Source organism: Fukomys damarensis, unplaced genomic scaffold (assembly GCF_012274545.1).
Source record: "Fukomys damarensis isolate Sample0158 unplaced genomic scaffold, DMR_v1.0_HiC HiC_scaffold_1, whole genome shotgun sequence".
NCBI lineage: Eukaryota > Metazoa > Chordata > Mammalia > Rodentia > Bathyergidae > Fukomys > Fukomys damarensis.
This window is the reverse complement of record NW_022900913.1, coordinates 68892570-68906803: the sequence shown is the minus strand read 5'-3', so window position 1 is coordinate 68906803 and position 14234 is coordinate 68892570. Positions and strand designations below refer to the sequence as shown.

At 51.5% G+C, this 14234-nt stretch overlaps 1 protein-coding gene across 4 annotated transcripts in view; it reads left to right on the top strand.

The window, feature by feature from the left end:
• The window catches only part of LOC104861190 (annexin A8-like protein 1), a 55863-nt gene that overhangs the window by 16311 nt on the left and 25318 nt on the right, over positions 1-14234 (top strand). For all 4 annotated transcript variants that reach the window (XM_010622535.3, XM_033761780.1, XM_033761777.1 and 1 more), the window contains 8 exons: positions 927-996; positions 1503-1593; positions 2361-2474; positions 3409-3450; positions 3746-3778; positions 4709-4855; positions 5038-5115; positions 12918-13082. In XM_010622535.3, coding sequence (XP_010620837.1) covers positions 927-996; positions 1503-1593; positions 2361-2474; positions 3409-3450; positions 3746-3778; positions 4709-4855; positions 5038-5115; positions 12918-13082 — 740 coding nt within the window. The remainder of the gene's footprint in view (positions 1-926; positions 997-1502; positions 1594-2360; positions 2475-3408; positions 3451-3745; positions 3779-4708; positions 4856-5037; positions 5116-12917; positions 13083-14234) is intronic.

The window sequence follows — 14234 nt, the reverse complement described above, 5'->3', positions numbered from 1 at the left end:
AAGGAAGGAAGGAAGGAGGGGCAGAAACAGAAATCAAGAAACATCCCCATTCCCTCCACAGGCTGCCCCAGCTCAGTGATGGCCCCACCTGGTCCCTATGATCAAATCCCAGGGTCACCTTTGGTTGTCTTAGCCCACCCCACACCCAGTCTCCCAGATAGTACCACAACACTGCTGTCCACACGGTGCCCAGGATCTGTGCACCCAAAAAGATCCACCACACTAGAAGAAAACCAGTCCTCCACTTGGCATCCACCTCTGGGCTCCCATCCTTCACTCCTCAACAAGCCCCTCAGTTTCTACCACAGGGCCTTGGCATCTGCTACTCAGCCCAGCCCCTGCTCCCATGCATTGCCCCCAGCTGCTGCTGCTGTGGTTGGGTTCAGCTGAAATCCACTGCTCAGGCACAGCTGACTTGACAGACCTGGCCCTGTATGCAAAGGAAGCAAGACCTGCACAGGAAACTTGAAGCTCCCGGTGCCTGTTTTCCAGGGTGCCCACCCACGTCCTGCAGGTTCCTATTGCCTTCACCATGGAGCATTGCAATCCAGTTCCAGGCCCGGCACCATTTCAATGCCAATATTTCAGTATCTCCTGAAGAGCAACCGCATCTCTCAAAGGTGGTCTGGACCCACCAGCACTGCGCACCTGCCTTTTGTGTGGCTCCCTGTTCGGTGTTGCCCCTCTGTTCCCTTGGTCCCTGACGCTAGGCCTGGGAGCACAGAGCCCTCGCCGCCTCCCCCCGTCACACAACAGCACTGCTCAGAGCAGCACATCAGAGAAGGACCTGAGCAGGGGTCTTAGAAAGGAAGGAGGAGGGCAGGAGGTGCTGGACTGGGCTCACTGTTGACTCTGCTGGCCCAGGGCAGGCGGAGGGCTTGGGGGAAGGATGTGTGCACAGACATCTGGATGCCATTGTTTTTTAGATGTAAAACCCACCAGTGCGGAAGAAGCTTCCATAACATGTCCTGGACCAAAGATAGATCAGCCTGGACAGTAAGGACTGTGGTTCTGGGTCCTAGGGGTGGGGACAGTGTGGCCTCTGTTTGCCACCATCTCCTGTCCTGAATGTGGGTGTCCCTGTGCCTGGCAGCACAGGTTGGCCTGCTCTGGGCTGAGGTGCCCCTCACCTGCCCTCGTGGGTGACCTTCAAGGTGCCCAGGGCCACACAGAGGCCCAGGCACCACTGAGGGCAGTTGCAGGAGAAGCTGGGTTGCCTTTCCTCTGGGTCACCTTTCCCGGCTTGGATCACACAGCATGTGATAGCAGTGAGGACAGTGCTGCCATGCAGACCTCCCTGGTCCCTGAGCCACGGCCAGGATGGCACCATCCACCATGAGGGCTGCTCACGGCCTGAGCTGCACCCCTCTCAGTGACTTGTGGGAGAATTCAGGATCCACCTGCCCTCCCTCTAGGAGCTCCAGGTGGTGGGACTGTGGAGAGGGTGGCCCTAGGCTGCAGCGCTCCAGCTGGTACTCACCATCTGCTGCATCTCTGCACAGGAAGCTCTCTGTTGACCTCAGCCTCAACAATGGCGCCAGCTTCATCGGGAACAAATTCAACATCACCAGCACCGAGTGTGTAAACACCAAGGTAGGACTGCACCCTCAGACCGTGGAGAGCCCTGTAGTAGACACAACCCACCTGGGGAGGTCGAGACAGGGGGTCTCAGCAAGAGACAGCAGCTGAGCATGCAGACCCTGGGCCCCACTGGGTTCTCCCTCAGCCACTCAGGGAGGAGGAGGCTTCTGCCTGGAGACTATCCAAGGTCCCTAAGCACCCATCCCTGACTTGAGGGTGTCATAGGCACAGGAATCTGGGGTCCTGCTGGCTGGGGTAGGAGTTTGTGTCATGGAATCAGTGCCCCAGATGCAGTTGTGACCATAAAGCCACTCAGAACCCTCTGAGTCCTTGAGTGCCTGGGCAGGAGAGGGCTCCCACCCTGTGCACAGGGGCTCACTAAGGCTCAGGGAGGGCAAGGTGAGCCCAGGACTCAGACAACAAGACCTAAAGAGACCCCAATTTCCTGTCCTCCCTGGGGTCCACAGCAGTTTGGCCTCCCCTAAGTGGCACTTGTGGCTCTCTGTGTCCTCAAGACATGCCGTGCTGGCTCTAAAGTGAGCAGCAAGGCTGGGGTCACACAGAGGCTCCTGGGCCTCTTGTCTGGGAAGAGCCCTGAGCAGGGTAGAGGTGCAGCCTGCAGCCCGGGGACGAGGGCCAGCCCCTGCACCTCAGTGTCCCTCATGCCGGGCACTCTGTGGAGAAGGGAACAATGGGAAGCCAGCTGGGCACTCAAGAAGAAGCCCCCAGCCATACCCAGTGCCAGCCGTTGGTGCCATTGGCCTCGTCCTTTTCCACAGAGTCGCCCTATGGTACGACAAAGGTCCAAAATCAAGCCCTACCTGAAATTCCTGCCAGCCCTGCTGCTGATCCCACTGCTGCTGTGCTGTTGCTGGTGTCTGTGGAGGAGGAAGGTGAGCGTTTCCTGCTACCCAGCACTGCACACACCCTCCCACAAAGGCCATGGACATGTGGGAGCCTGTGATCCAGCTGTGGGCCATCTCCATCAACTATAAGGTCATCCTTATGATTCGGAGTCAGTCCTAGAGCTAGGCAGTCTCCCTTGGGCCTCCTTTCCAGAAAAGAGCCCCCCCAGGACCCCTCATCGTGATGTCCACAGCCCCTAGAAAGACGCATACCTAAGAGCCTATGTGGGGAAGGGGTCAGGGTCCCCTCGGAACAATGATGGCCCAGATACAGGTGGTGCTGACCAGGGAGGAATGGCTGGGGTGGCTGTGCCCTGAATCCCATGGGACCTGCATGTCTCCATGCTGTACACACCACCCCTGTCACTGAGCAGAGTGTGGGGCCTGGGCTGGGCTGGGCGGGAGAGGACAGAGCAGCCGCCACCCACCCCCAGGGAGCTCAGAGCAGCCTCTGCTCGGGCACGAGGGTGAAATGTCACCCACGCCTGGGCACAGCCAGGGCCTGGTCACAGCAGAGCCTGGGGTGCAGGGGATGCGGAGCACTGGGCAGCTGGGTGGAAGGAGGTGTCCAGAGCTGGAGGAAGGAGGACAGAGCAGGCCTGAAGGGACAGCCAGCAGCAACAGCAGGGACACCTGAAAGGGTCAGCAAGGAGGTCTGGGGATAGCCAGGTCCCCAGAGCAGGGAAGAGGCCAGCGTGTGCTGCGGTGCAGGGTGGGTGGGGGTGACAGTGCCTTGGCCCACTGTGGAGGGAGGGGCTTGGGTCAGGTGGGCTCCTGGGCACAGTGCCACAGACAGAGTGGCTGGTGCACACCCCAAGGCCATGTCCAACTTGCTGCTTCAGACCAGGGTCCTCTGGGCTGCAGGGTCCAGGCAGAGCCCACTCACCCCAACACTCCATGCTATGTCTGTCTTCCATTCCAGGACACCAAGGAGCCATCACCAACTCCGCCTGATCCTGAAATGGTAAGTGGAGGTCTGGGTCCTGACATCTTCACACACCCAGGACTGACCTGTCCTTCCAAAGGACAGATCGTGCAGCCTGTGCTAGGGTCTCCCACCTCTCTGGGCAAAGGAGATGGAACATGAGGTCAAGGAGAGGACAGGAGACCCAATGACATACCCAGACAGCACCCCCAGCTCTAGCACTTCCTTGGATCCTAGGCCCAAGTCTTCAGCACAAGGCATTTGGGGGACTCTCAGTGAAACCATAGCAATACCCACACTCTCAACCCATTGTGTCTGTCTCTTTATGTTCCAGCCCATGATACCACCCCTACACAGGCCAAAAATGGTGAGTTCTACTTTGCATCCTGATGCAGTCACAGATCCATGGAGGACAACAACCATCAAATGAAGCACCAGGAAGCCTGTGCCCAAATCCTCTACCCACCTGGGTGAAGGAGACAAGACAGGGTCAAGGAGAGAAGGACAGGAGACTCAGTGACATTCCTACACAACACCCCCAGGCCCTAGCACCTGCTGGTCCTGGCCTCTGTCACAGAGAATCTTGGGGACCTGCTTTAGCAGTTGCTGTCCTTAAGCCCTGATGGGCTATGTGACCCCAAAGGTGTCTCTGGGATCCAAGCACTCAGGGCTTTGGGAAAACAGCAGTGGCTCTGTGTCTACCCTGGCTGCACAGGCTCCTTTGGATTTGACTTTGTATCCATCCCCTGCAGGGCCATGGCTGGGCTGGGTGCAACCTTGGGAATGCAGGGCTGAGGGTGGAGGGCATCTGGGGGCAAACTCTGAGGCTGACCCCAGGGAACACAAGGATGGGGTAAAGGCAGCCTGGGGCTCAGCTGAGTGGCTGAGCCAGGGGACCTAGCTGCAGATGCCAGGAAACAGGATGCTCCCCAGGACCTGTGCTGGCTGCACTGTTGCCTGAGGAAGTGGCAACTGCAAGACCAGGGCCAGGGGGAGGGGACAGTCACCTGCCATTTCTCTGATCCCTGCACAGCCTCCTGCCAGGCTTCTGCCAGTCAAAGTGGTCTCAGGAGACCAAGGCTCTGCCCTGGGATTATGGGCAGTTGGGGCAGAACCATACTTGGGAAGCAGGGGAGTTTGGCTGTTCTTCCACAAAGGACTCTTCTGTCACTGTGGGTGCTGCTTACTGTCCTTTCTGTCACCCTGAAACCTTAGCTGACCCCACATGCAGGTGCCAGGGCAGGGACCCCATGTCCCTGCTCCCCAGGGACTTCAGACTGGTCTTTTTCACTTCTAGGAGCCAGAAGAGGAGAAATTGCCTCCTCCTCCACCACCGCTACGGCCTCCTCTTACTCAGCAGCCACCCCCACCTCCTCCTCCCATAAACACGAGCCCCACTGTGATTGTCTCCTGCTGTGGGTGTGGCGGGGGCAGAACCATAGAGGTAAGAAGGCTTGGGGTGGGGGCCATGACCTGGGTGGTCACTCTGGGGACAGGAGCCCTGGGCCCTGAGCCTGGGAGGGGAGGTGGCTCTGTGGCACTATTATTCTTGGTGCCAGTGGACAGCTTAGAGACCTGGCCAGGTCCATGTTATGCTGCTTCCTGAATACCACATTTGTGTTTCAGGGAAATCTGGATTCCTGCTGCAGCTATATCTGCCCAAGCTGCCACCAAATGCCACTGACGTGGTGTCAGCCCAAGGCGGTGAGTGGAGTGCTGGAAACCTCTCTGTGGGCAGGATGGCCACTGCTTTGTTTCTGGGACATGGCTCAGGGCTGAACCAGGCAAATGCTGAGGGGGGCCCCCAGGACATGGGACATGGAGCTCATAGCTTCCTAAATAGTGTCTGGATGTGGCATCCATACCAACCCTTTACTGGTAACCTGAGCCAGGAAGACTGGTGAGCCTGGCTGTCCAGCACAGACCTGTTTACCAGATGTGTCATTGCCTGGCAACCATGGGGAGAAGCCACGTCATTGGGATTATTTCCTTGGCATATCCTGACACTGAGGGCTGGTACTCACCACATCCTCCTGTGGGCTAGATGACAGACTAGGACTGTCCCTGTGTCCCCTTGTAACCCTCCCAGAAACTTGAGTAGCTGATTATTTTTTCCAAGTTCACTGGGGGATAGAAGCCCAAAGAGTTTGCATGACAAAACCTGGGAAGGAGAGATCAGAACCTGAATTTGACCCTGACTCCCTCTTCCCCACCAAGCAGGTCCCTGCTGGGTCAGACTCAGGACTTTCCTGCTTAGGCCCAAGTCCCTAAACCCCTGCTCTGGGGCCACATCCTGGCCCTCTGGACAGGAGGTTGTTTGGTGCCTTGCTCTCTGAACTGGGCACTTTGTCCGCAGCAGCTGGGCACATGGATGTCTAGAAGGTCTGTGCTGGCTGGACACCCTGGTGGTGCTCAGGAAAAGCAGCTAGGTACCCCAGGCCCACGGACTCCAGCAGGGCTGCTTTGTGTGGAGGCTCTGGCTTCTCCAGCAGGGGGCACTGCTTCCTCTCTGACCAGACTCAGGCCTGCCCTGCTTGTCTGGCCTGCATCCCCATTTTCCACCTTACTTCTCATGGGGCTCCCATTGTCACAGCCCAAGTAGCCCTTATACACCACCCCTGCATTGTGCACTGGACTGGAGTGACGTCACCCAGTGTCTGCTGGAGAGGGAGGACCAAGCAAGAGGCAGAGGTGTGCAAATGCCTTCCCCTAAGCAGAGAAAAGCAGAAGATCAGCTAGTGGATGCTGGAAAGACACTCAGAGGGGGAGATCAGGGATCTGAGGGCAGGCCTGACACAAGAGCGAGAGCTCTAACAGCTGCCTGGCTGTGCCAGGCCCCTCCACTGCTGTTTCGGCAGGTTCATCCTGCAATCTCACCTTGAGTGAGAGGCCCTGTGTCACTGGTGGCAATGTAGAGGCCCATAGGGCCACAGGAAGTTCCCCAAGGGCACCCAGATAGGGCCAGCATCCAGGGCTATGTGCAAACACCCAAGCTCTTTCCGGAACCTAGGGAGGCTAATACTATTTAGACTTGGGCTTCCTTCTGGCTCCTGTGCCACCATCTAATTTGACCTTGCCCCTCCCTAGTGTAGTCCTGACGGCCCTACTGAGTGTCTCATAAAGTTTGGCCAGGCACCCAAGTCCAAGATGTGTCTCCTGTGCACTATGCCTTTAAAGAAAGCTGTGCCTGGTAGCTACATGCAGAGTACACAGCACCCTGACACTGGCCTAGTCTGCTCAGCAAGCTCAGCTAGGTTCTCACTTCCTGGGATGTACCTGAGGCTACATCATCAGGCGTGGCCATCTGGCTGAGCACAAAAGGATCATATCTCATGGGAATCCACTGGTGGCCAGCTTAGATAACTTCACCAGCCCAGCAACTTGACCCCAGGTAGAAGGTGGAGGCATCAACCAGGTATCCTGCCCAGGACAGGTGTTGCTGGCCCTCTCTCCCTGCAGGTCACCTGTGTGCCCCACATCCCTCTTCCTGAAGCTCTGCTCAGAGCCTCACCCAACATTAGAGTCCCCCCCACCGCCGAAAGTATTGGTGGGGGCCTCTCCAAACTCCTCGTCCTCCTAGAGCCAGGTGGCAGCTTGCCTGGGCATGAAAACAAGCTCTCAGTTAATGAACCTGTTCACATGGACCTGGCTTAGAATTTATAGGAGCTTCTACCCCATGTCACCAGACAGGGTCCAAGGAGCTCCCCAAAGCTCAGATAAGAACCTAATTCACACGATCCATAGGACAGTTTTGCAGGTTCACTGACTCCCATTCCCCAAAAAATAGTTTTCAGGACTCCTCAGTGAAAGACACAGAAAAGGCTTATTAGATAGAAATGAAAAGGAACACACTCAAAGAAATAGAGATCAGGCCTGAGTAAGAAAGTGAGGCACATTATTTCTGGGAACTGGAAACTCTCTTGGAGCGGGGTGGAGATGTGCGGAAAACGTGGCCCATATCTCAGAAGAATGCTTGTTCATATTATAGGTATGAGCCCAGGTTTTGGTTTGATTTGTATTTGTTTTTTTACATGGATAAAGTAATGTAAGCATTCTTTGACACCTCTCAATCTTTTCCTTTATCTTAGGATCAGGTTTCTACTCCACTTTCTGTTAAGCCAGCTTATAGACTTTCAGTTTTCCTGAGTAATTTTTAGTGTGGTGGGTCTGGAAGGAAAGGGGCCTAAATTTAACTAAGGGAAGGCTGATCTGGACATCTTGGGTGACTTCGACAGGATCCCGGAAGTCACAGACTCCTTAAAAGTACAATTTTTAGCATTTTAAATATTCAGCACATCATAGCCCAAGAAATTCTAAAAACGGCTCAGTTCACCCAAAGCTCAACATTTCTATAGACAAAGCAGGCCATCTCGCTTAGTTGTAACTTTTGTTAAATGCATATGTCTCTCCACGGCCTTCAGTTTCCCCAAAGGAAGGTTTTTAATCATGCCCCTCCCAGACCATCTCCTCCAGACACAAAACGAAGGAGCAGGACTTGGCCCAATTCCTTAAGCTTGAGCCAAACTCTGCATCCCATCAAGGTTGGAGTTCTCTTCCTTCTTCACCTGCCCCATGGCAGCTCATTCAACTGGAGGTAAACAGGACTCCTAGACCTGGAAGGAAATCAGGATAACAATGTGAGCCTCACCCTTTGTCCCAGAATATGATGCCTACAGTAAACATACAACCTTTCTAAGGAACCCATCCTTATTCGGCCACCATGGGGCCTTTGGGGATCTAGATGACATTTCATCCTCACGGCAGCCCCCAAGGGATTGCAGCTGCCTTTTATACAGACTCTGTTCTGAGTGCTTCCCACAAATGGTGCTTTTAATCAAACCAACAAGTACTGTCAGAGGGAGGCTAGGGTCTGCAAAGTGGAGTAAATTGCCCACAGCCACACAGCCAGGAGACCACAGGGCCCACCTCCAACAGCCCAGCTCCAGGGTCCCCTTCTGTTATGCAAGGTGGTCACAACAGTGTATATCATGGCTGTGGAAACTGAGCCTCTGATGTTTAGTGGTGGCCTCAGAATGCAGGACTGTCACTGTGCAATGTCCCCAGCATCATACTGTCAGGTGAGATCTATGAAAATATCCAGAAAGCACATTTTTTTCTGCCTAAAATGTGCTACATGCAAAACATTTATGAATATTTGTATCTTGATTTTCATATTACTTGCTGACCTCCTAACTTTGAATGTATCTATTAATTTGCTGGGAAACCATTGTTCTGGGTAGCAATCAAAGCTTGGTGACAGATGGGCCGCAAAATACATTCAGGAGCAAGGCATTTCTGCATTCTTCTTCTCACCTTGACATGGAAGGAACTAGGCCAAGGGACACTGATAAAGCCAAGCAGTGGCTCTCCATTGCCCAGGAATCCTAACCTAACTGTCCTCCTGCAAACCAATGCTGTCTGAGAAAGTCTTAGGTCCCAGCTACAGGGTTGCCATGGCAACAGGCAGTCCTCTGACCCCACCTCCACACACACACACACACACACACACACACACACACACACTTCCATGAAATAATCAGGAAATACAGAAACAAAATTCCCAGCACTGGCGCAAAAGCCATCCATCAAATTCTTGACAATCGCTTTGGGAAATGTCTCTCCATTCTGAAGTGGCTGAATAATATAAGAAATAACTTTCCAGGCTCCGACCTCTGCATTTGGTAGACAGCCTAACAGGAAGGAGACCCTTCAACCTCCAGGAACATCTCCTCTCCCCTTGCAGTTACACAGACTCAGGGTCTCTGCAGCCCACTCCAGGTGTGCTCTGTGGTATGGAGTCCTCCGGCTCATCTCCATGCATGCACCTGCACCTCCAGCCCCCTCCCCTGCACTAGTGCTCTTGCGCAGTAAACATGATTGCACGTGTCCTAGAGTAAATAAGCAGACAGATCTGCAAGTACACTAAACAGATTCTATTCTGTTCCCAGAAACAACAGAAACCCAAATGCCTACACAACAGAAATATACCCACTTGTGATGAAAAGACATCACAAAGCCTTACTCATTGCTGTAAGAGAAGATCTGAAAATATAAATGCCTAAACCATAGTACCATGTTTTCCCAGAGCAATTCAGGAGCATCATACTACTTTAGTGAAAATGGTAATGAAATCTTTTAAGGAATTTGATCAAGTTCACCCAAAATAGTAAATAGTCTAAAACTTTGAAGAATTTTCAAAGGGAAAAATAGTGAAGGAAACTTTGCCTTAGCCTATATCATCAAGGCCTTAAGCTCCAACAATGAACATAATGGTCCCATAAAACAACAGCCCCAAAACCACCAAGCTCCATGTGGAATAAATAGGCTGTGCAATTACAGAGGTCACCCAAGGTGATCAAACTGGGTGTGTGGGAACACTCAGATAAACTTACATAAGTTTACTGCTTGATTAATGATTTTGTAAAATTTGACAAGCTATTTGGAAAAACTACAAACTGAAGCTGCATTTCATGACATAATAGAATAAATCCCAAAGAGTTTCAAATGTTAAATAGGCAAAAAAAAAGTGTCACTGCTAAGAAGTAGAATAAAATGCAAGTAAATTATGTCAGCATAGAGATCTAGGTAAGCACTAAAGCGGTGGGAGGAACTCACAAGGGAAAACGGTCATGGGCTTAACTGCCCCCGTTAATTCAGCAAAGACTATTTCACATCAGGCGCTGGGAACATACAGTGAGGCAGCAGAAGAAAGTCCTGCAGTCATGATGGACTTACATTTTCTTTAGAGAATGTCAGGGGATAACACATACTGTCCAGAGAATTGGTATATGTGGCTGGCCACAGAAGACTCTGACATTTACACTGAAAACAAAGTGGTAAGAGTAAGTCGTTGGAGTGAAATCAGAGGAATTCCTTCTAAGCAGAATAAACAACCAGGCAAATGCCCCTTGGCAGCTTGGACTTAGTGAGGCAAAAGGCAGGAATCAAACACTGTCTTTGTTAATCCAAAGGTCAAGCTGTTTACAACAAAGGTTATTGTCACACGTATGAGGAGAGGGGAGACAGACATGCAGCAGCCATGCAGGTGGGAGTTGTTGGCAAGAACAAGCTTTGCTGAAGCCGTGGTCTTGTGTCTGGGCTCACAGATAAAACCTCTCTGTTGACAAATGAATGGGCAAATGAATAAATAGCTGGATGAGCATGCCCAGCCAGACACGGTCCTGCAAATAGACTTACAGTCCTTTCTGACATACGGAGGCTTTTCATATGTGGTGTATGTGAAGGGACAGGAGTCTATTTTGGGGCCAACTGCAACAGACGAAGAGGAGCCCCTGTGGCAGTTTTAAGGGTGGCCACAGCGGAACTTAGCTCAGTCACATTGGGTTGCTTCACCTCTCAGAGCTCTACCTTTTCCTTCTCACAAAAGGGGACAAAAAGAAACTCCTGTATTTATAAGGAAAACTGGGCCACACCATGGGAGACATAAGGCACAGCCAAGTGTGCCAGTAAAGCTACATGATCAGGAGTTCCAATCAGGCCCATCAGGCAACAGGTGCCCTCTTCAGCATCAGGATGGGCAGGCGGTTTTGGCTCCTCAGCTGTTGGTTCATTGGGAGAGCAGCCACCTACCTGCCCGGGAATGTGAATCCCGGGAGAGTCCCAGAGTTCCTCTTCCCCTCTCTGGGCTACTGTTTCCCTTCTGCATGTCCCAGGGTGAAGCCCCACAGTAGGGGCCGCTGAGACAGACACAAGTCCATGTGATTGTGATTGGCACCTTTCCTGGTCCTCTTCCTACATGTGGGGGAGGGTGAGGACACAGAAGACAAACTCTACTCAGAACTGGGGCCGGGCAAGAAATGGGGCAGAAGGCAGATTCTCCTTCTGCAGCTCTTGCCCAGCCAAGCACTGTTGCCTGCCAATGGCAGGGTCTATTCAGGTTTTTTAACCCCACGGTTGTGGGTTAAGAGTGTATGTGTGGTATAATTTGCCAATCAGTATAAAGATGAACATGGGAAAGGACCATAATAAAGCCAGCTAGAGTCCCCTAAAAGGAAGTTTTTTGCATGCTTTGGAATTTTGAGGTCCCATTTTGTCTCTTGTGAGTCTTTCAAGAACATATGAAAATTCTTCAAGCCCCATCAATTAATTTTAATGGTTTGAGCATATTGTTTTGTTTTAATGAGTGCACCTAGCATGAACTTATTTGTTGTTTGTCAGATGACCTTTGCCCTAGTCTGTCCAGCCTACTGTCCAGTCAATTTTCCCTACTTGCATGGAAATTGTTGTGAGCCTGGCAGGTGTCATGATGGTAATCTTGCCTATCTGTGACCTATATATCCTTACAAAGGAGACTTTTTCTTTGATAATCAGAGTCCCTTGTTTCCTTGGACATCAAGAGCCTTGTTGGCTTTTAAGTGGCCATACCATTTGCAGCATTTAGATGTTCATTTTTGCTCTTGAAAAAAAGTTCAGAAACAAGCAGGGAGTAAAAGAGCCAAATTATTTATAGATACATGTAAAAAATGAAAACAAAATTGGATAATTCACAAAAATTTTAAACTAAGTGCACAGATAAAATGAAATATTTAATCAGGCATGGAAAACCAAGAGTGAATTCACCAGAAAAGACATGCAATCCTCACAGAATGTGAGTTCTTAGAAACCAGAAAGACACTTATCCTTATATCAGAAGAGACTCACAGAAAAGTTATAGTCCCAAGACTAATGTAAGGTTCTTCAATTAAGGTAGCCTTATGCAAAATAGATCCCAAATAAATTCAGTGGGGACTCCCAGGCAAAATGAAAGGGGCTCCACCTCAGAGAAGACATACTGGGGCAGAAAGGCAAGTGGGGAGGGCAGGGGTCAAGGTGGCCACTACACCTGGTCCCCAGGGTCACCGATGTCCTCTGCAGGTGATCTCTTCTCACATCCCATTTCTGACGCCAAATATGCCAAACTAAATCACCATCGGAGTCTCTCCAGTGGTGATGAGTGTGGCAGTGGGAACATGCACAGCAGGAGAAACTACAGGATTATTACAGGGCTGAGCAGAGGGGACCTTGAAAGGCAAAAAAGGACCGCACAGTCATTTTGAAGCAATGCGCCCTGGCCACAGGGACTCGTAAAAGGGTATCCCAGGATTCAATGGCAAAGGCAGCCTTGGCTGCAAAAGGGAAGAGCCTTCTGGCTCTGGGATCTTACTGGTTGCTATGAATCTGTGTATTTATAAACCCACTGATTTGAAAGCTTTGCGTTGTGGTCCTGGAAGAGACTCATAATTGTGCTTCTCCAGCAACCATGCATGACATCCAGTCCCTCATAAACTCTCAGCTTTATTTACTTTCATTTTCATTTTTATTAGTACTTGACACAAGTGACTCCATTTTGATTATGGTTGATTTGATTCACAGGCAGCATCAACAAGGAAGGCCCACACTGCCCATCCCAATGGGCCCAGATTTCATCCCCTTCAGCTGGCAACTGCAGCCTCTGGCCCAGCTCCCACTGGCATCTTGGTGACCTCCCTCTCTTCTCTTCCTTTCAGGGGAGGCACACCAACATCACCCTGATGAATCCCCACTGTGGGCAGGCCTCCTGTGTCCAGAAGATCTGCCTCCACCCCAACAGGAAGTGCTACCATATTGCACAGACACAAGGCACACCAAGGATCTGCCTTCAACCCAACAGGGAGTGTTTCTCCATCCCAGAGGTACCATGCACCCCACAGATGCACCTATCTCCCAACAAGGAGAACCTTCCTCTCAGTGTCTATCCACAGTGCCACCATGTCCCAGCCAGGTGCTCCAAATGTCCTTCCAGAATCCTGCCGTTGCTCTCGCCCCTTAACCGGAAATCTGCAAAATCCCCTAGTCATTCCCACCTGCACTGCCCAATCTCTAAAGACACAAAAACCTGTAATTAAGAGATCCTTGTTACTGAATTGAACATAATGTATTCTGTCTTGGTTTATTATCAAAAGGTGTTGGGTTTTGTTGCTGATCAGCAAAAGTCTGTCATATGGGAGGTGCTCTAGTCTGAAATATATCTATGCTACACCTGCCAGGACCCCGCACCATCCCAAGCCCAGGGGACTTCAACAGATCCCCTGCATTTCACCAGAGCAGGCAAATCTCCCTGGGCCCTTTGTCACCAGAGAAGAAAGTAGGGTCCTCACAGGGCTGTGCAGCACACAGTGTCCTACTGCCCAGCACACTCACTGCTGTCCTTGTGAACACCACGGGCATGGGAACTCAACAAGGGGCCCCGAGGACTTCAGGAGGGTTCTCAGGGGGCCAGGTCCAGGCTGCCAAGTTGTCCCTAATCCATCCTGAGAGTGAATTAAATGGCATCTCCCTGCAGGCCACCTTCAGCTTTGCAGGTGAATTTCTGTAAAGTTTGTACAAGCAGCAAAAGTTTGGACTTGACTTGGCATGGATTTAACAGGTTGGCCAGTGATGACCACACTGTCCCCACATTTGCAAAGTGACAGGGCTTGCTGGAGTGGCTGTGTCACACATGTAGGGATTATTCACAGGCTTTCTCTATGTCCCATAACTTTGACCTTTCATTCATTCCAGGAATTGCTATTTCTTTTTTATTGTCATTCATTTTATTGGTACATTTAATGTATGCAATCTAGTAACATTCATGGTTGGAAATTTGTACCTTTACACAATCAACCTTGGTTCTTATTTTTTTTCCCATTCCTCTGCCCTCCCTTCACCCTCTCCCTCCCTCCCTAGCTAGTTCTTGTTCCTTCCCCAAATTCTCTGTCCTGTGCTGTCCTGAGCTGCCATGAGCTGGGGCCCACACCTCAGTCTTGCCTGCTGCCAGGATGGGTCCTGGGTGTTGCTCATCCTTC